Source organism: Dysidea avara, chromosome 12, assembly GCF_963678975.1.
Source record: "Dysidea avara chromosome 12, odDysAvar1.4, whole genome shotgun sequence".
Lineage (NCBI taxonomy): Eukaryota > Metazoa > Porifera > Demospongiae > Dictyoceratida > Dysideidae > Dysidea > Dysidea avara.
The window spans coordinates 14750637-14770546 of record NC_089283.1 but is presented as its reverse complement, the minus strand read 5'-3'; the positions used below and the strand labels follow the sequence as shown (position 1 = coordinate 14770546).

Here is a 19910-nt window from a genome sequence, read left to right as displayed (position 1 = left end):
TAATCATTATTGTATCTACATAGAAAAGAAGAAATGTGAGTAAAAACAAACCTCAAAGTCAGCCATAGGCTGGTTTTGGGGCCTTCTAAAGTAGAAATCCACAAAAAAAAACAGCCAAGCTGTGAAAAAATGGTGCAGCCTTAAAAAGCCTGGGTGAAAAAAGTTGTGAAATCAAAGGTGGCGGCCAAGAAATAGCTGCAATGATGTTAATGCTAAAAAATATTAATAAAGGCTGTGTGCATTGTTAAAATTTATTAGCATTAACATCATTGCAGCCATTTCTTGGCCGCCACCTTTGATTTCACAACTTTTTTCACCCAGGCTTTTTAAGGCTGCACCATTTTTTTACAGCTTGGCTGTTTTTCTGTGGATTCACTTAGCTGAACACTTTTTATGAACTGACACACACAGGTTTTGGATAATGGAGGTCCAAAATCCCCTACAGTAAACAAAAAAAAGAGACTACTCTGGCATTCAAACCCACACATGTAGTATTTTAGAGCATACCACTGCACCAGGTTGGATGTAATTTTACCCAGTACTGAAACTTCACTTATCAATTCCCTTATAAACTGATGGAATTAGAATGGCATCCTACATGTTGTCTTATGCTCACATCAGGACACATCTGTACAAACCATTCAATCCTAGCCCATCTATTTAGTTATAAGCACTGTAGTATAATTAGGGTAGCTTTTAAACCTATATGATGCAACTATATACCAAATCTTAAAAAACTATATGTTATTACCTGGTAAGTCCCCTTGAAAACTTCAGTAACCTCCACAGTATACTGGCAAATATTATAATCTATACCTTCATTATGAGGACACACAAATCGTGGAGTACACTGATCACTTTGATTCCTTCTATCCACCATTGTTATGGAAGGCTGTACACCACACTGGCTGGGCTGTACACATCTCCTGCTCTGTAAATCAATCACAGTTCCTGATGGACACTCACAGCCTTGCCAGCAGCTAGCATCACAATTTGTTATGTTGTTGACATTATCACAAGTTAGGGGACAAGATGAACCACAAGTTGTGTACACTTGACCTTCAATAGGACAAGCTGTTGAAGAAATAAAATTAATGAATCATATAACCATACATAATATTATAAGATTGACTGATATAACAGAACCTAAATAGCTATAATTGCAAACTAGTTTCGTAACAAAATGCAGCAGGCTTCTACAATACCTTAATTTCAGTGCAGAGATACCTTTGAAAGAAAACAAAATCCTTTCCTGTACATATACAATAGGTGTGTTATTCAATGCCCAACACATGTTGAGATTTCCCACACAGTTATGTTGTAACCTGCCAGCATTCACGTTACTTTTACATAACAGTAGATCCCTAAATTAGTTTTTAAATACAATAGTTATTTAGTTTTTCTTGTAGTTATGATGTATGCATGTTCTATTAGAATATTGTACATGGTTGTTGTATTCGGATAATTGCTTAGAGTATCTCAATCTTGACTGTTGGTGTCAAGTGTACCGATTCCACTTTTTACCAATACTCCAAGTAATAAGTACTTACTGGGAAGTATCTGCAAGTACAAGGACTGATACCAAGTACCTTAGATACACACAGTAACAATAATTCATTAGTTCATGAAATCAATATTCACCTACAAAAAAGAACTTGCTGAAATACAAACCAGTTCAGCGGTTAGTCAGGTGTTCTTCTGTGCTCTACTGCTCTGGCTTGTGAAGAAGTGTAAATAATGGTGCTTGCAAAAAACCTCATTTGGCCAAGTAGAAATATTCTCTATTATATAAAACAGTCATGGCAAACTGTTATGTGATTGTGTGATTGCTCCATTAGAGTTACTGACTGTTCTATTAAAGTATATTAAACTTTTTCTCAGACGTGCATCTTGACAGAGAAATTTTATCATATCTATATAGTTTCCTAAGATTACTACTAGGAAGATTGGAGATAAAAGAAAAAGGCAAGTGCAGAGAGGAATTACTTCTCGGAACCCTAAAAGGCACAAGCCACATATTTTGTTATTATGATGCAAAATGGGCAGGCAAGGCACACTTTAGTGATTTTTAAACATTTCTTCTATGATGGTTATAATGCAGGATTTGACAATAGATGGTGTTCTTTGATGTGTATCATATTTCTATAATGGCTCAGTTTTTGCAGCATTGTGGTATAATCGCTACTGTACTGTTATGATTTCAACCTGCAAGTTGATAATTTAAGCACAATAACCACCACTTTAACCATTACCACTCTTTTCCCGTTGCACACTAAAAACTTAATAAGAACTTAAGCACAATAAACACCAGATCCGAAAATGCTTTTAGTAAATACATTCCCAGACTCCTGTATGGATAAGTGTCATAGTTAAAATCACTATCAGCCATCTACATCACTTTCACATTACCAATGAGACCATTTTACACCTTGGCACTTCTGCTGTGATAGTAGCTATGGTAAAACATTTCTATGTAGACATCAAGACTATAAAAATTATAGCAGCAAGCAATTACAATACATTACACTAAATAATTGATATAAAATAACTTACCAGTACACTGTTCTTGGCGTACACATTTGCCAGTGATGTAGTCTACTACTTCGTCATCTCCTGCACAATCACATCTGGCACACACTGCTGGACAGGGTTCAATTATTCCACTAGAAAGACGCAAACAATCTGGGGGACAAGCACTGGCACATGATGTTGTAACCTGGCCAACAATTGGACAAGCTGCATCTGAAATCAGAAGTGGCAAGTAACAACTACACCAATAGCAATAGCATTCTTTATCAATGTGAGTGTGGTATTGTAGACTTTGAACTATATCGAGACAATAATCTTTAAGTATGTAGACTAATGTTCATGAATAAAATTAGCTATTTTAGTTCTTGATACTTATTTTAGTAACTTTTAATTTCCTTTGTAGTTCTAGGACATTCTCTTAGTGTGACTATATAAATGTGCGCTGTTTGTAATACTTTCAGAGTGTGAATTATAATCTTATTGATGTGAACTTAGCTCTAGTAAATTAGCTACCACTAAGATATCACATATTGGCGACGAGAATTTCTATATACTCACACTATGGCTACTCATTTAGGAAAACTGCAGGAATTTTGACCTGAATCAGACTCTATCAAGTCATACTTGCAAAGAGTAACCTTATACTTTGAAGCCAATAAGATTGCTGCTAAGAAGCAAGTTGCAGTGTTACTTTGTTCAATTGGTGCTCCTATTTACACTCTCCTAAGTGATCTACTTGCTCCAGCTACACCAGGTGAAAATCACTTGAAGCTATTTCAAAAGCTCTACTCGATCACTTTGAACCAAAACGCTCCATAATTACAGAAAGATTTCATTTCCATAAACATGATCAGACAGCTACTGAGTCAATTGCACAGTATGATGCAGCCTTGAGGAAGCTTGCTACTCATTGTGTGATCGTTTTGTATGTAGGCTCCGTCAAGTCATGAAGCCATACAATGTGTCTATTAGCAGAGACTACCTTGACCTATCCTAAGACTTTAGAAATCGCAAGGGGGGTAGAATCAGCTGATAAAGACTCTACATCATTTAAGAAGACTGACACAATCAGTGTAATAAGACGCCCAGCAAACTCTAACTGTCAATTTGAAAGCTGCTACCGTTGTGGGCGTTCAAATCACAATGCTGCAAACTGCAAATTTAAAGAGACTCAAAGTCACAACTGTGGCAAGACTGGACATATCGCCCGCCTGTCGCTCTAAGGCTTCACATACCAAAGTCCCTCAAATTAAATCAACTGGGTAAACAAAAACTTTACATCAAAGGCAAAAAGACTCACCATTTACAAGATGACACACAACCACCTGCTGATGAAAATGCTAATAGCAGTGAAGATGAATTTGGGCTCCATAGAGTGGACACTCGTTCTGCTGACCCCATTATTGTTTCATTATCTTTAAATGGACAGAAACTTGACATGGAGGTTGATACAGGGGCAGCCTTCTCTGTCATATCAGAAGCCACAAAACAAGCTTTGTTTAGAAACAAAACTCTACACTCATCTAACCTGGTACTCAAAACATACACAGATGAATGTATGAAGGTAGAGGGCACACTCAATGTGACAGTGAAGTACGGCAACTAAACAAAGAAACTGATGCTAGTGGTTGTAAAAGGGAATGGACCAAGTCTCCTAGGCAGACATTGGCTGAAACACATTCAACTTGACTGACACAACAATTTCATCATAAGAACAGTTAAATTGAAGCCACTTAACTCACTTTTACAGCAACATGAGACACTGTTTTCAAAAGAGCTTGAAAAGATTCAGCCATTTACAGCTTTACTTCACATAAAGCCAGATGCTACTCCACGATTTTTCAAACCACGACCAGTCCCCCTTGCAATCAAAGATGCCATCAGCCAAGAACTTGGTCGGCTAGAAAGCAAGGGATTATCTCTAAGGTTCCTCATAGCCAGTGGGCCACACCAATTGTTCCAGTCCCAAAGAAAGATGGGAAATTTCGTATTTGTGGAGATTACAAAGTTACCGTCAACCAAGCTTTGTCAGTTGAAGAATATCCATTACCAACTCCTGAAAAGCTGTTTTCTACCTTATTAGCAGGGAAAATATTCTCTAAGTTAGACTTGTCCCAAGCCTACTTACAGTTGCCAATTGAAGACAACTCAAAACCTTACTTGATTATTAACACTCATCAAGGTCTGTATGCCTACAACTGATTGCCTTTCGGCATTTCCTCAGCTCCAGCTATTTTTCCAAAACTGATGGACACTGTTCTACAAGGAATTCCTGGAGTGTGCTGCTATATTGATGACATATTGGTCAGTACCTCAGATGAAGACAGTCACCTCCATATCCTTGAACAAGTGTTTACACGACTGACTACTCATGGTTTCAGATTGAAACTGGAGAAGTGTGAGTTCCTACTTAAGACTATTGAGTACTTATGACATGTGATAACTAAAGATGGTATTGAACCTGTCTCTTCCAAGGTAGAGACCATTGTAAAAGTCCCACCTCCTGCCAATGTGCAACAGCGTAGATCATTTTTGGGCTTGATTAACTATTATGGAAAATATATTCCAAATTTGTCAACACTTTTATACCCTTTGAACTCACTTTTACAATCAAACAAGAAATGGTGTTGGTCAACTGAGTGTTCCAAAGCTTTTCAGAATGCCAAGAATCAGCTAACTTCAGCTTGTGTACTTACTCATTTTAACCCCAATTTGCCAATTGCCTTAGCAGCTGACGCCTCTGCATATGGAGTGGGTGCAGTTATTTCTCCTATTTTCTCAGATGGTTCCGAGCATCCAATAGCTTTTGCTTCCCGTACATTAACAAGTGCAGAAAAGAACTATGCACAGCTAGAAAAGGAAGCTCTGGCACTGATCTTTGGTGTTAAAATGTTTCACCGTTACCTCTATGGGCGTAATTTCACTCTCATAACTGACCACAAACCATTAGTTACAATCATGGGACCAAAGAAGGGAATACCCTCTCTAGCAGCTGCACGTTTACAAAGATGGGCAATTTTATTGTCAGCATATGAATACACTATCCAATACAAGTCCACTACAAACCATGGTAATGCTGATGGTCTGTCAAGGTTACCGTTACCTTCAACACTTCCAGACTTAGATTCTCAGTGTGTAACCACTTTTAATATTGCATAAGTACAAGCACTTCCTGTAACTTTTGGAGATATTCAGAAAGCTACCAGGCGTGACACCATACTTGGCAAAGTCTATCGTTATGTACAAGAAGGATAGCCTACCAGAGGAACCTAACCTTACAAACACCGTGAGAATAAACTTGGTGTTGAGAATGGCTGTGTGATGTGGGGTATGCGTGTGATTGTACCAGACACTTCATTCACAATTACTGAATGCTAACCACTCTGGAATTACAAGAATGAAGGCAATTGCACAAAGCTACTTTCGGTGGATTGGACTAGACAAAGCAATTGAAGAATTGGGCAAATCTTGTCAATCTTGCCAAGCTAACCAAGCCAATCCAGCTGCAGCACCTCTACACCCTTGGATATGGCCTTACACCCCATGGAAACGGATTCATGTTGACTTTGCAGAGCCATACTTGGGTCACATGTTTTTCATTGTTGTAGATGCACACTCAAAGTGGCCAGAAGTAGAAGTGATGTCAACTACTATCTCTGTAAAGTCATGGATTGCCAGAACAATTAGTATCAGACAATGGTCCTCAATTCACATCTGCAGAATTCACACAATTTCTAGAAGGCAATCGTATTAAACACATCCTCAGTGCTCCTTATCATCCAGCCTCAAATGGCCTTGCCAAATGCTTTGTACAAGCACTGAAACGTATTTTGAAGGCTAGTTCCAATGATGGCAAATCAATTCACCACCGTTTAACAGAATTCTTGTTTGAGTATCGTGCAACTCCTCATGCCACCACTAATGTTGCTCCTTGTGAACTGTTCTTCAAACGAAAACTGAGAACACGTTTTGACCTAATGATGCCAAACACAAAACAACAAGTGACATCTAAACATGCAGATCAAAAGCAACATCATGACAAACGTTCCAAATTACAACCCATGTTTCCAGGCACTACTATATTTGTCAGAGAATACAATGGACCACACAAGTGGATACCTGGCGTGATTCTACAGAAACTGGGTCCAGTGACTTTTAGTGTTGCAATTAATAATGGCAGAACTGTCAAACGTCACATAGACCAACTATGTCATAGGATAGTGACTCCAAAGGCTATAGCCACACCTGCTACCACCTCATCTGACACAATTGACATTGACACTTATCCTTATTCACCACCAGAAGATACCACTGTCTCTGAAACTACCACTGAACAACATACCACTAATCCAGCTACAACAGAACCTCCTGAAAGACATTATTCGTTACGACAACGTCGACCTCCTGACTGTCTTACACTTAACTTTGATGGACAAAGTCACTCTTGACAGAGGGAGATGTGGTATTGTAGACTTTGAACTATATAGAGACAATAATCTTTAAGTATGTAGACTAATGTTCATGAATAAAATTAGCTATTTTTTTAGTTTCTTGTACTTGATACTTATTTTAGTAACTTTTAATTTCCTTTGTAGTTCTGGAACATTCTCTTAGTGTGACTATATAAATGTGTGCTGTTTGTAATAGTTTCAGAGTGCGAATTAAAGTGAATTATAATCTTATTGATGTGAATTTAGCTTTAGTAAATTAGCTACTACTAAGATATCACAGTGAACAGGTATGTTTGTGATCTGGTCCACTAGTACATATCTCAGCAAAGGTACTTGCAGTCAAACAGCATTACACTTATCAAGAGTTCATATTATGAACTCTTGCACTTATGCATGCACGGCTAACAGTTTAGCATTACTCCAAATAGTTATAAGCTAGTATTTGCGGTAGTTTGCATGCTTTAATCTTCACAATGAACAATCCTTATGCTGTTTGAAAACCTAACTGTGTGTATACCAACTATAGCCTACTTACTTGCATTAGGACACTGTGATTGCCTGACACACCTCCCCCGATTTTCATCAAGTACCATACTACCTGGGCAGCCACACCCTCTAATGCACACCTCTGGACATGGAGAATCAACATTGACATTAGAGCATGTATTCTGACACAATGGAACACAATCCATCATCTCCTGCCCCTCGTATGGACACTCTGCAACGAAATTATAAACACAAATAATTACATGTGTTGGGCCATTGTATTCCCCAAACAAAAACAAATGAATAGCTAACCAAGTAAAGGCCACCATTGATTTTTATTCCTTAGCTTGTTTCCTGTCACCACCCGCATAAAATTTTAGGTAACACCAATTTTAATTATTTTGATTATAAATCACGTGAATGCACTATGTCATGATAAAGGAAGGTACAGAATGACCAAGTGTTAAGGTAAATGTGTTACCATAAACAATGAAAGTTTGGGCTGACTAAAGTTTGGTGAATTTGGCAAATCAAGGAAATTCACCAAACTTTATTCTGCAATAGCTACTCAGTACATAGTTCCATATTAGCTGCATGGTAAATTTGCCAAACTTTTTGTCCGCCAACCTGCTATAATACAAGGTATATTTAATACTCATCTTCCATCAGTAGCTATCAGTTTTTTGGTGCACTAGAAAAAACAAGCAATACAATAATGATGACCAAATTCATCATCTACAAGGGCGCGAATTTGGTGGTCTTGACCTCTGACTTAGAGTTTGACTGTCAGGGTCGCAGATCTGCCTACAGTGAGTGCCTGGGTGTCACCCCCTTGATTTATGTCATTAGCTCATTATTAAGAGACTCTTTTCTTGTTTTAGACTTACCACTGGGCTCGAAGCTATTTGTGATACTGGCACAAGATGACACTCCATATGCATCTTCAGCAATGTTACAAGTAGCTTGTACAATCACTCTAGTTACAACATGTCCTCCAGTAGATAAGGTAGCAGACACACAAGACACATTCGTGATATCTTGAAAGAATGCGTCATCGTTTCCAGACGGGGCACAGTTGCAGGACGCATTGATGACTCGTGCTACCAACACGTTACTAGATCTGTTGTAGTCCTGACACAATGATTCCGACCTGGAGAGGGGAACACCCGATAATGGCGGGCACGAACATCCCAATATCACGGAACAGTAGACAGCGATTAAATACAAGGAAAGTGTCGTGATGGCGACACGCCCGTCCATGACGAATGCTTGTTTGTTTTAACTAATTAAAAATCTCGTTAATTGAAACCCCTCAAATATTTGCATGGTTTCCTGATTGTTATATTAGGCCATACCTATTTGATCCAGTCTGGCGCGGCCGCCCCTTCGCAAATTTGCGAAGGGGCGGCCGCGCCAGATGGACATAACACACGTACATACTGACAACTACACCATACTACTACTTATTACTATATACTTATTACTACCTACGTACTTAACTTAATCAATGTCAAAGTCAGGAAATTCGTCCTCAGCAGTAAGCGAATACTGGCGGAGTATCATTTTCGCATTGTACCTCCACAAAGTGTCCCACTTGTAGAAACTTTTGGTTTTTGGTCACCATTTGCGCTTCAGACCCTTCGTACCATTGCTGAACGCACCACAGTCAGAAGTGGTGCATCAACCAAACAGGCTCGTAAACATTTGTTACAACAACTGTCAGTTTCTTTATGGACGAACAATACCCGTATGATTTTACGGTACTGGGCTTTGCAGTGTGAGGACTCTGATTTTCCTTTCCCCAACCCCCCGTTGTAATTAATTGTGTTTGTAGTTTAGTTGTAGAGTAATTTGTATTGTAACTGTAAAAAAAAAATAAAAATAAAAAGTCACAGATATAGTTGCTGGAGGAGTTGGCGCCCAGCAAACTTTCTAGGTAAACCGTTTCTAACAGTTGTTCTGTCAGCTATGGATCCTAAAATTGATAGGGCATATGGTGACCAAACACCAAAGGTCTCACATACAAGAGGGATAAAATCTCCTCCATTATCATTCACAATGTCCTAGTATTGGTTGTCCTTAGCTATCTCACCAACAGCAGCGGCCACCCCAGCCTGAGAAGAAGCAGAAGATATGACAGCAGACTGAGTGGTACTCCTGACGGAGAAATCAAAATAGGCAGGACGACCAAGATGAAAGTCAGGGTGGTATATGTCGCCAGGACGAGATTGGTCAGATGAAATGCCTTGCTCCCTAAGAACACCAGGGTGATCTTGCAGCAAGGCATGGTGTACAACAGACACTAAAGCATTATGACGCTGGATCCTCAAGGGACCATGAGAGCACCCCAGCAGATGATCACCAAACTGGTCAATGACAGATAGACAAGTACAGAGTGGTAAAGAAGGGAACAAAGGAATGCCAAGCCACAAACGTAAAGCTATAGTAAAATCGTGAGGAGGAATAGCTAGACCCAAAGCAGGCTGTGGAAGTGCTTTAAGCCAACCAGCCCTGGTGCCAGAAGAATGTGATAAAGCACACAGACGTGCTTGATCACGAATAGTGGAACTGCTTACAAGCTGTTTAAAAAGTGAATCATCTAAAATGGCTTGAAGGTCAGTTTGAGAGGAGTTATACAACACAGAAACAGACATACCTTCGAAGAAAGCGAGGGAGCAATCCTCCCCGGGAAATGACATAAAAACATCAAAAGTTTCCACTAAGCGCGACACTAAAATACGGGCAGAATTACAGGACCCCACAAATGCAGGAGTAGCAGAACGTTCAGATTCACGTAGGCCCAAGCCTCCTAACCTAAATGGCAAGGTGGCTTGTGTCCAACTACTATCAGAAATTCCACAACACAAGATTCTACTAAGGCATTCTCGCAACCTAAGGTCAAAATGTGAGGGAAAGGAGCCCAAAGAGGAAGATGGCACACAACGTAAAAGGTGAGTTTGATCTTATGTTGCGCGGGCAAAGTTTGGGTAGGTAGCTAGGTTGGTTTGAAAATGAAAATGATAAAAATTTTAAACACAAGCATACAAAATGCAAATAATGAATGTAGCTATAATAGTACATACACAGTTAAAAATCTAGGTTTCATACTCTTCTAGTAGCATCAGATATCTCCAAAAGAGCTTTCCCATTGTATTCTACAATTTTAGAGCATTGGACGATCTTCAATGGTCCCTTTGGACTATATCACGAGGGTGTTGATGTGTTGTCTTTAATTAAGTACACGTGATCCGCACACGTGATTTTTAAAATTATTTCATTTGAAGAAAAATGCAGTCGGTCGGGCCCGCGCAACATAAGATCAAATAGGTATGGCCTTAGAATATTTAAAATTTTCCATTGATTCAACCATAGCACTCATAGATATTATATACTACGCACTCATAGATATTATATACTACACACTCATAGATATTATATACTACGTACGTAGTATACACCATCTATGATTCAACTGAATAGCTTAGCTGCACCCTGATATCAAACACATTCACTAGAACACTGACTATAGTATGTTCACATTGAGCTGAATCAAAAACAGCTAAAAATTAAAGTGGATTTTTTCTCAACAGAGTTAACATTTCAGCCAACCAGATGATTATTGGTAACAGCAAGGGTGTCAACAGCAGACACGTACGGTTTGGCTTCATTACAAGTTCAGGAAAGGGCAGTAATGGACACTGTACTTATATGGCTTCTCCATAAGAAATGTATTGTGAAAATTTTGATTGGCCATAATTAATTTTGTCAAACATTTGAACAAAAAGATTTTGAAATATTTTTGGCAGGTCAAGCAGTACTATAAATGAGCCAAATTTCAAGATCATGTGTAATCGCATCCATGAGTTATTAAATGTTTTTGAGGATTCAGCTCAACATGAACATACTATAGTTTAGAGCAATATATCTAAAGATTTTTCAAAGTAGCTATATCCAGTAGCTACACTTCTTTCAAATGATTTTACACCCAACTTCAACTGAAAAATTATGTAGACTTTTTAAGTTAGCTGAGCACCATGCAGGTTTGAATAACTGAGGTTTTATATTGTTATTTCAACCCTATAAGTGCTGATTTACACAGCAATTTTATTCATTTCATTCAATTTAAATTTACTGGATATACAGACAAGGAGTGCCAGTCTGATGTGTCCAGGGCGGGGACCATGGCAGCCCCAAAAATGCAATCATAATATATATGCTACATCAACAGTGTTATTTGCTAAAGAAATTGTCATTCAAGAGTTGGATAGCATTTGCAGCTTGGACTTGAACAGGGGTAGAGTGTTAGTTACTCAGTTTCAGTAATTAGGTAAATCATTATTCCAATCTTGGCCAGATTGTTCTTGAAAAGACTGAAGTAGTATATAATCAATTGGTAATAGTGATAATGAAGTGGAGAGGATGGTACAATGTTTATAGTAAAACAGTATCGGTACTGTGAGTTAGGGGTGCATGATTTCAAGTGTTGCCTTAATGATCACATGAGCAACACTTTCTAGAGTAAATTATAAATCATGCATGCAGTTATATTGGATGATGATCAATCAATTATCAATAGCTAAGGATTGCATAGCAAGAAACATCTTACCATCCATTACATAGTTAGTTTCAATGTTTTTTTCTTAAAAGACATACAAAATGTATCTATATATGGTGCAAAGGATATAAATTTGTAAAGTTTTACATCTAGCTTAAAACACCACAATGTTTGACCATGCAGCAAATTGTGCTATTGTCAATTTTTATTATTAAGCTTTACAGCACAAGTACATCACATGACACATGTGATCATTGAGTACATCACATGACACATGAGATTATATAGTTCTAAGTGCATGCTGACTGACAGTGTGGTAACTATTGAGTTTCTCTTTTTATCCAACAACATAATAGAAGCTATAGCTATATACAAACAGCTATACTTCCTGTAATCCAGTCAGGAGGACTGATAGAAAGAGACTCATACTGGCATAGACTGTATATGACCCCATCTGCAAAATAAATGTATTCGTTGCATGCGTACATGCACACATTGACTGCATAGATCTCAGCCTAAAGTGATGAATATGTAGTTATAACAATTAAGGTTTCTGCCAGACAAATACTCAGAGACCAACCAATACTTCTACTAGTACTGTCACATCATTACCTTTTCAATTAATTAATCAATCCATTAAATGCTAATTTATTGCAGCTGTTAACATGCAGTTACAATGTAGCTAGCACTGTGTCTATCGAAAGATAGAGATAGTTTACTACTGTGGTGTCATTGGACCATGCACATGCACATTTGATGATCTGTTAATGGTAGCTAGTTAATATGATAACAATTAAAGTTGGCTGCTATCAGTATAGCCATGAAAAAGGTGCACTCCAACATATCTAGTGTTGCTATCTGCCTTGTACATCTAGGTCTGTGGCTTACAGTCAATGCAAGTATATAGTTAGCATTTTCCAGTTGACAATACTGTTTTGGAGACCACTTTATAGCTACTCAAGAAATGACTGGCTTTAGTTGATCACCTGCTGCTCTATATGCACTTCTCATTCTTCTCAATGCAAATCAGAGTGTATTCACACACACACACACACACACACACACACACACACACACACACACACACACACACACACACACACACACACACACACACACACACACACACACACACACACACACACACACACACACACACACACACACACACACACGTACACGTACACACACACATGTACACACATGCACGCACGTACACACACACATGTACACGTACACACATGCACGCACACACACACACACACACACACACACACACACACACACACACACACATGTACACGTACACACACACATGTACACGTACACACATGCACGCACATACACACACACACACACACACACACACACACACACACACACACACACACACACACACAAGCACGCACACACACACACACACACACACACAAGCACGCACACACACACACACACACGCACGCACGCACACACACACACACACACACACACACACACACCCGTACCTGGATTACAAATCACTTTGAAAGTTGATATTCAATGTCTGCTAGAACACGGAATCAAATGAACACTATAGCTACCACCATTTCCACAATGTAGACATGCACTTGTGCCTTGACATGTCCTGACAGTCTGAGACTCAGACTCCTGGTGTCCCTTAATGTTCGATGGCGGATAGGTCGAACTATCATACTCAACATCTAGTGCTAGGGGTGGTGGCAAGGGGTGCTAAATACCCCCGCAGGGGGGGGGGAACTATCATACTGTCGCTGTTCCCTGCTGTATGTCTGGATCTGATGCTATCACATGGATCTAATTGCGGTAAATTTCCGATTCAGGTGATTTCTTCCAAATATGGAATTAACTTCCGTTGATAGTGACCGCATAGATTCATTATTCTCGCAGTCGGGCGCACACTAGACTAACGGTGTATAGATCAGTCAGCTGTTCGGTGTTCCTCGGTTGTTCTGATTCCACTTCGTGCCACAGTTTCGCCAGCTTTGAATATATGTAAAACAGGTAAGTGACTGGTGATCTGATATGACAATGACATGTAGCTAGTGCTCGAGCTAGTGAAACCTCGAGTGAAACAGCGCTCGGCACGTTCATATTAAACTAGTTTGGTTTTTTGGTTACAGGATGGCTAATAATAGTGTTTCTGAAGGACTAGACCAGTTTAAGAGCTCCGACAAAGGTATGATGAAAAAAATTATGTACTTATAAATTCGTACAAATGCGAAAACTTACAGGTTTCATATACATAATAATAAAAGATTATCATGTACTCCTGGTTTCATTAAGCACAAATTTTCCTTTACTGCAGCTACCAGTACTCCACTACTGAAGGACCTCCAAAACCACATCACTCACTGTTATGCTGTCTACTGGAGAGTGATAGGAACACAGCTGGATCTACCTAATGAAACACTCAACATCATAGAACACAGCACTGACATGGATGGTGTGCCAGCTTGTTGTAATGCTATGTTGGAGAAGTGGCTTGAAGTTGACCCTTCTGCTAGTTGGGAGAAGCTGTTTAAAGTGATTGAATCACTTGCAGTGTCCACCACCAATCAAGCTGACCAAGGTATGATGCTGCAATAATTCTTAACTGTTTTCTGTTACCATACAATCATGTAAATCTCTTGTCTACAGGAGCAAATGCAGTTACCATATTGTCTGAAAGAATGAGCCAAATGAATATACAAGCACAGTTTTCTGTTGATGAAGATGTTTGGCCGCCTACAAAACCAAAGAAATTCATACCACTACTGTTAGTTCACTGTCGAGGTAAGCACTCAACTGCAATGCCATCATGCAGATATGTGACTGGGTCTGTCAAAACCTGTCTTACCGCCCATGACAGCAGATTTGATTTTCACCAAGAACACAAAGCTACATAAATAAACTATCAAATTTCACAATCAAAATCAGCCAGACTTGAGTGGTCTGCTTTTTCTGGCTGCTTTTCCTAAGCACAGAGGTGAGCCGTACAAGCAGTCTGGGCCCCAATGGAGCTCTGGCCAGTCTGGGGATGGCTGTGTGTGGCTGTACAGCTTCGTGGAGTTGAATAAAGACATTTGCTGTAAATGTCCTCTCATTTCAGCCAGTTTTGAGACCTTAATGGCTCATAACTTGGCCCAATTCATCCCTACGCCTTCTTCTTTAATTTTTATACAATCCCCCGGCCCTCGCCTCCCACCCCTTTTGGAGCTCTCCTGGCAGAGTCAACCCCAGTATAAAACTATCTAAAATGGCGGAAACTTAAGTGTTGGCTACTTCTACTGTAGATGCTCTTGAAGCTACGTAAAAAGTTGTTGTAAATCGTGTGAAAATTTGGTACACTTAACTTCTACCATTGGCGAGCTACAACGCACTGAATACTTAAAACCAGCATTTCTCGATACTTTTAAAATAGGCGATAAAACCGTTTTTGTCAGACTGGGTCACATATATATTGATGACCTCCCTTTCTCAGGTAGTGCCTCCAAGTGTTGTGGACTTGAAAGCCATGAAGTTGCTACTACAACTGAACAACTGATAAATATCCTGGCCCCACTGGAAGAGAGTGATCATCCACAGTTCCTTTTAGTTGAGGGGTTGCCTGACACTGGAAAGTCTACACTATTACATGAAATCTCATACAAGTGGAGTACAAAGCAACTGTTACAAAAATTTAAGTTAGTTATTCTTGTGCAATTGTGCGATCCTGCTGTACACAAATTTCAGTCCTCAGTGACCTTCTTGAGATTTTCTGTCAGCCAGACCAGAAAGATGCAACAATTGCTACAGCTTGTAGCGACTATTTCATAAAGAATTATGGTAATGATCTCCTTTTTCTTTTTGATGACTTTGATCAATTCCCAGAAAACCTTCAGAATGATGGCTTGATGGGTGGTATACTTAAACGTCAGGTGCTGCCTAGATGTGGCTTGATAGTGTCATCTCATCCACGTGCCTCAGTGAAGCTCCGACACGAAGTTACCATCAAACTCCACTTACTGGGTTTAGCTGAAGAGGAACGAAGGCTTTACATTGAAGAGTCGGTTAAGGGAAATCCACAGAAGGTCAAAGAGCTTACTGAATATCTTGAGAGCCACTTCATAATAAACAACCTTTGCTATGTTCCTTTTGTTATGGCAGCACTGCTTTATTTGTATGAACAAGGAGTTCCTCTTCCCAGTACTTCTGCGGACTTTTATCACTGTTTCATCTGTCTCACTATCCGTCAGCATCTTGCCAAGTCTGGTCATCCTCTAACAAATAACAACACATATTTTCATGACTTACCAAAGCCCTGCAAGGAAATTATCAAGCAGCTAGCTAAGCTGTCGTTCGAAGCTATTGATGTTAACAAGGTAATCTTTACTTTTGAAGAGATAAGAGCTTCTTGTCCAGGCTTTACAGCCATTCCTGGTGAAGTCAATGGACTTGGCCTTCTCCATGCTGTTCAACAGTTCGGCTTAACTGAGAAAGCGTTGACTTTCAAATTTTCACATTTCTTTATACAAGAGTTCTTGTCAGCTTTCCATGTCATTCAGCTACCAGCATGTGACCAGCTAATGGTACTCCAAGAGAAGTTCTGGAGCAGTCCTCATGCTAACATGTTTTCTATTTACGTTGCACTCACCCGTGGACAACAATCAGCATTTAAACAGTTCCTTAAGCACACAAATGAGCAGCCTTCCTTCTTACAAATTATCAAGCAATTTTTCTAACCTGATAGAACAAGAGACAATGTAATTATTTTAGATAAATTTCTCAGCAATCAAATGAAATGTTTACACCTCTTGCATTGCTTTTATGAGGCTGGGGATGAATTCATGTGTCAATTTATCCAAGGTTCAAAATGCTTCAACGAAGTGTTTAATCTCGAGGAAATTAGGTTATCTGCTTATGATATACAGTGTGTCGTTCTCTTTCTTACATCCTCACCCTGCAAACAGTGGGTGAAGGTTGACTTACAACGGTGCTGCATTCAAGATCATGGTCTTCATGTAATACATCGTAACCTGTTACATACTGATCTCACTATCCGAGAATTGAACTTAAGTGATAACAGCCTCACAAGGTCATCCTCCTCTGCCATCAGTGACCTTGTCATCCACTGCCAAGTGGAGGTATTGTGGGTTTTTAGTAACCAGACCATTAGAGAGGATCATTCACTTTATGACATGTTGTCCCATCCCTCCTCTAAGCTGTTAGAACTGTACATGTTGGCTACCAGTCTATCATCTACTGCAACTATTGCCCTCTTCACTGCACTAGCAGTGGGGAACAAACTTCGTCATCTGCCTTGGTTACATCACTGATGAAGCATGTGATGCCATTGTTACTTCACTGAAAGAGAATACATCTCTGGTCATCCTGAAGATGACAAACAATGCGATCAGTGCAGAAGCTGTTCAGTGTGTGGTACAGTCACTCTACCTTAACAACACTTTGGAAGAGCTACAGTTACCTTATTACCCTGAAGATGATGAGAAGTTGATCAATTCTCTACAAAACGAAGTTAAAAAGAACAGAGAAATTCGAGGTTGCCATACAAAACTAAACATCTTGTGCATGAACTACATATCTTAAAGTTATTGTTGTACATATGTAGTAGTTGTAAATATGTTGTATTAATTATCAGTACCAATCAAGCATCATGTGTGTTGAACAGATAACATAATTTCAATTTGATTAATGGACTGCATTATATTTTATTTTAAGCATTTTACAACAGTGTTTTCACTATTGCTTATTAAACAGACTAGTGATCTATCCTAATACAACAGTCGCTTATTGCATCAAATCAGGAACATATCAGGCAGTCATATAGCTTCAAATGAATTCAACAGTTGATTTTCTCAGTTTATTGTATTAACTATAATGTACTTAGCTAGGATCAATGTCTTTTCATTGCAACTGCTAATGGTAAAAACAAGACTCCTTGTTTTTTAGACTCACTGATACATTAAAAGCAAAAAAAAACCAGCTGACAAAGACTCGACTGTTCTATTAGAGCATTTCATTGACTATTAGAGTAGTGTTTCATTAGAATAATCAAACACTGAACTTTGGCTAAGAACAAAGATGTGGGAATACCAGCACATTACTCATAAGTAAACCATCAAAGCTCATTGTTCTGAATTGACATGTTTTTAACAGTTATATGAAAAAATGTGAATATGTATGTGATCATGTTAGGTGAGGGGTTCAGTTGGTTCATCTGAAGGAGGCTTCGAGTATTTTGATCTCATCTTGTTGAGCTTCTCAAGCCATCTAGCTTTCTTCTCTGACGATGACAATTGCTAACATATAAAAAAAGAAAGATGCATATACACTGTAGTTAGGTTGTAAAAAAGTAAGTAACACTTACTGTTGCAGATACTACTGCTGGTTGTGATTTCTTTTCTTCTGGTGGTTTTGAAACATTACTGACAGTTACATCTTTATCACCAAATATAGCACTATCATGGTCCTGCTCACTGATAGAAATGGTAGGAAATGGAGTTGTTTCAGAACTGCTTTTATCCTATATATAAGACATGCACTTGGTTTTAAGTCACATGTGACAATTATCTAGTGCACCTTGGTGGTTGTTTTCGTAGCCCTTAGAGCACTTTCGAATCGCTGCTGATGAAATCCTTCCTTTTCTATACTGGCTATTTGCTTGGAACTTGGAACAGTTAATATCCTCTCCATCTTCACTGGTAGTACATGTATAATTCAAAATGTTTTGAATTATGAACTGACTTTGTTCTTCCTCTTTTTTCTTCTTCTCTTGTTGGTCCAGTAACATTTTCAGTCTGGCTCTTACCTTCTCAGCTCCAGTCTAATATAATGGTAGCACCACTAGGAACTACTTACACACACACACACACACACACACACACACACACACACACACACACACACACACACACACACACACACACACACACACACACACACACACACACACACACACACACACACACACACACACACACACACACACACACACACACACACACACACACACACACACACACACACACACACACACACACACACACACACACACACACACACACACACACACACACACACACACACACACAACACACAGTATTCTAAGTACAGTACCAGGTTACTGGTTGGATCCCTATAGAAAGAAGGAACACAATCAAACATTGCTGATATTGCCTACCATGTACTCACTCATTTGAATCTTTCTTCCCATCAACTTTCTCTTTTGCTGGTGGTGGTGATTCAGACCTAATGGCAACCATTACTTCTACTACCAACAGTACACTCTGAATTCACCTTTTTCTGTGTCGGTCATGAGATCTATGTTGTTTGTGGTGTTTACTATGTCTCTCGCGTGATCTGCTCCTCGATCGCCTCCCATGACCTACAAGAAGACAAATTATTCAATACAGACTGTAGGAATGGTCTGGTTTGTCAACAAAGATCATTTACCATGTACTTCAAACTACCATGGTATTTATACTGCTCAACAAAAAAGTCTTCATGCAAATAAGTCTTTCCGAGCCGGTTACCCAATTACTGAAAATGGCGCGTAAAAATGCACAACACATGTGAAACTCAACCTGCCTTTGACATGCGTGTAAATTCACTAATAAAATACAACCACACTGAAATTATTTTACCTGAACTTCTTGGGGGAGAAAACATGGAAAAGTTAGTGTCTCCAAAACAGTGGCAAGATTCGAAACGTACTTTTTGTCCCGTCTTCGCTTGTGATGGCCAGAATCTGAGCTGCTTGAAGTACTGCGGCGTCGTCTTTTCCTTTCACGAGATCTGCTTCGCTTTCGCTCGCTTTTTCTGCGAGGGCTTCTCGAGCGCCCCATGCTAAAAACTCGCACCCACAATCAATAATTTATACAATATTGAGTTAC

The 19910-nt window shown here is 39.2% G+C and overlaps 3 protein-coding genes across 7 annotated transcripts; 1 reads left to right on the top strand and 2 right to left on the bottom strand.

The window, feature by feature from the left end:
• Window positions 1-396: 396 nt before the first annotated feature.
• On the bottom strand, window positions 397-8785 carry LOC136241180 (keratin-associated protein 10-6-like). 4 transcript variants are annotated; one of them, XR_010694211.1, is made up of 5 exons: window positions 8354-8785; window positions 7516-7698; window positions 2554-2742; window positions 1206-2453; window positions 942-1074 (listed from the first exon to the last, which is right to left on the bottom strand). XR_010694211.1 is itself a non-coding variant. In XM_066032357.1 (4 exons), the coding sequence occupies exons 1-4, from the start codon at window positions 8724-8726 to the stop codon at window positions 716-718; spliced, it is 1104 nt and encodes a 367-aa protein (XP_065888429.1). In that variant the 5' UTR covers window positions 8727-8785; the 3' UTR covers window positions 397-715. The 4 variants fall into 4 exon arrangements, 3 of the variants coding, with proteins under 3 accessions (XP_065888429.1, XP_065888431.1, XP_065888430.1); XM_066032357.1 differs by lacking the exon at window positions 1206-2453 and having other exon boundaries at window positions 397-1074; XM_066032359.1 differs by having other exon boundaries at window positions 931-2486.
• Window positions 8786-13926: 5141 nt separating this feature from the next.
• LOC136241392 (uncharacterized) lies at window positions 13927-17741 on the top strand. Of its 2 annotated transcripts, none has more exons than XM_066032587.1 (5): window positions 13927-14040; window positions 14160-14215; window positions 14345-14608; window positions 14677-14811; window positions 15500-17741. In XM_066032587.1, exons 2-5 carry the CDS (start codon window positions 14161-14163, stop codon window positions 15832-15834), a joined length of 789 nt encoding a protein of 262 aa, XP_065888659.1. In that variant the 5' UTR covers window positions 13927-14040; window position 14160; the 3' UTR covers window positions 15835-17741. The 2 variants fall into 2 exon arrangements, with proteins under 2 accessions (XP_065888659.1, XP_065888660.1); XM_066032588.1 differs by having other exon boundaries at window positions 15504-15571.
• Window positions 17742-18143: 402 nt separating this feature from the next.
• On the bottom strand, window positions 18144-19907 carry LOC136240087 (serine/Arginine-related protein 53-like). Its single transcript, XM_066030931.1, has 9 exons — window positions 19732-19907; window positions 19662-19669; window positions 19315-19402; window positions 19210-19266; window positions 19135-19153; window positions 18763-18841; window positions 18598-18716; window positions 18386-18541; window positions 18144-18317 (listed from the first exon to the last, which is right to left on the bottom strand). The coding sequence occupies exons 1-9, from the start codon at window positions 19860-19862 to the stop codon at window positions 18210-18212; spliced, it is 765 nt and encodes a 254-aa protein (XP_065887003.1). The 5' UTR covers window positions 19863-19907; the 3' UTR covers window positions 18144-18209.
• Window positions 19908-19910: the final 3 nt, after the last annotated feature.

Excerpts from the sequence above, each read along its gene's own strand:
- LOC136240087 (XM_066030931.1), bottom strand. The coding sequence starts at position 19,862 with ATGGGGCGCTCGAGAAGCCCTCGCAGAAAAAGCGAGCGAAAGCGAAGC. Across the intron at positions 19,267-19,314 it reads CATGACCGACACAGAAAAAG|GTCTGAATCACCACCACCAG; the intron begins GTGAATTCAGAG and ends GGTTGCCATTAG. Across the intron at positions 18,542-18,597 it reads CTACGAAAACAACCACCAAG|GATAAAAGCAGTTCTGAAAC; the intron begins GTGCACTAGATA and ends TCTTATATATAG.
- LOC136241180 (XM_066032357.1), bottom strand. The coding sequence starts at position 8,726 with ATGGACGGGCGTGTCGCCATCACGACACTTTCCTTGTATTTAATCGCT. Across the intron at positions 7,699-8,353 it reads AAATAGCTTCGAGCCCAGTG|AGTGTCCATACGAGGGGCAG; the intron begins GTAAGTCTAAAA and ends ATTTCGTTGCAG. Across the intron at positions 1,075-2,553 it reads ACGCCAAGAACAGTGTACTG|CTTGTCCTATTGAAGGTCAA; the intron begins GTAAGTTATTTT and ends TTTCTTCAACAG.
- LOC136241392 (XM_066032587.1), top strand. The coding sequence starts at position 14,161 with ATGGCTAATAATAGTGTTTCTGAAGGACTAGACCAGTTTAAGAGCTCC. Across the intron at positions 14,609-14,676 it reads CACCAATCAAGCTGACCAAG|GAGCAAATGCAGTTACCATA; the intron begins GTATGATGCTGC and ends TCTTGTCTACAG. Across the intron at positions 14,812-15,499 it reads ACTGTTAGTTCACTGTCGAG|GTAGTGCCTCCAAGTGTTGT; the intron begins GTAAGCACTCAA and ends TCCCTTTCTCAG.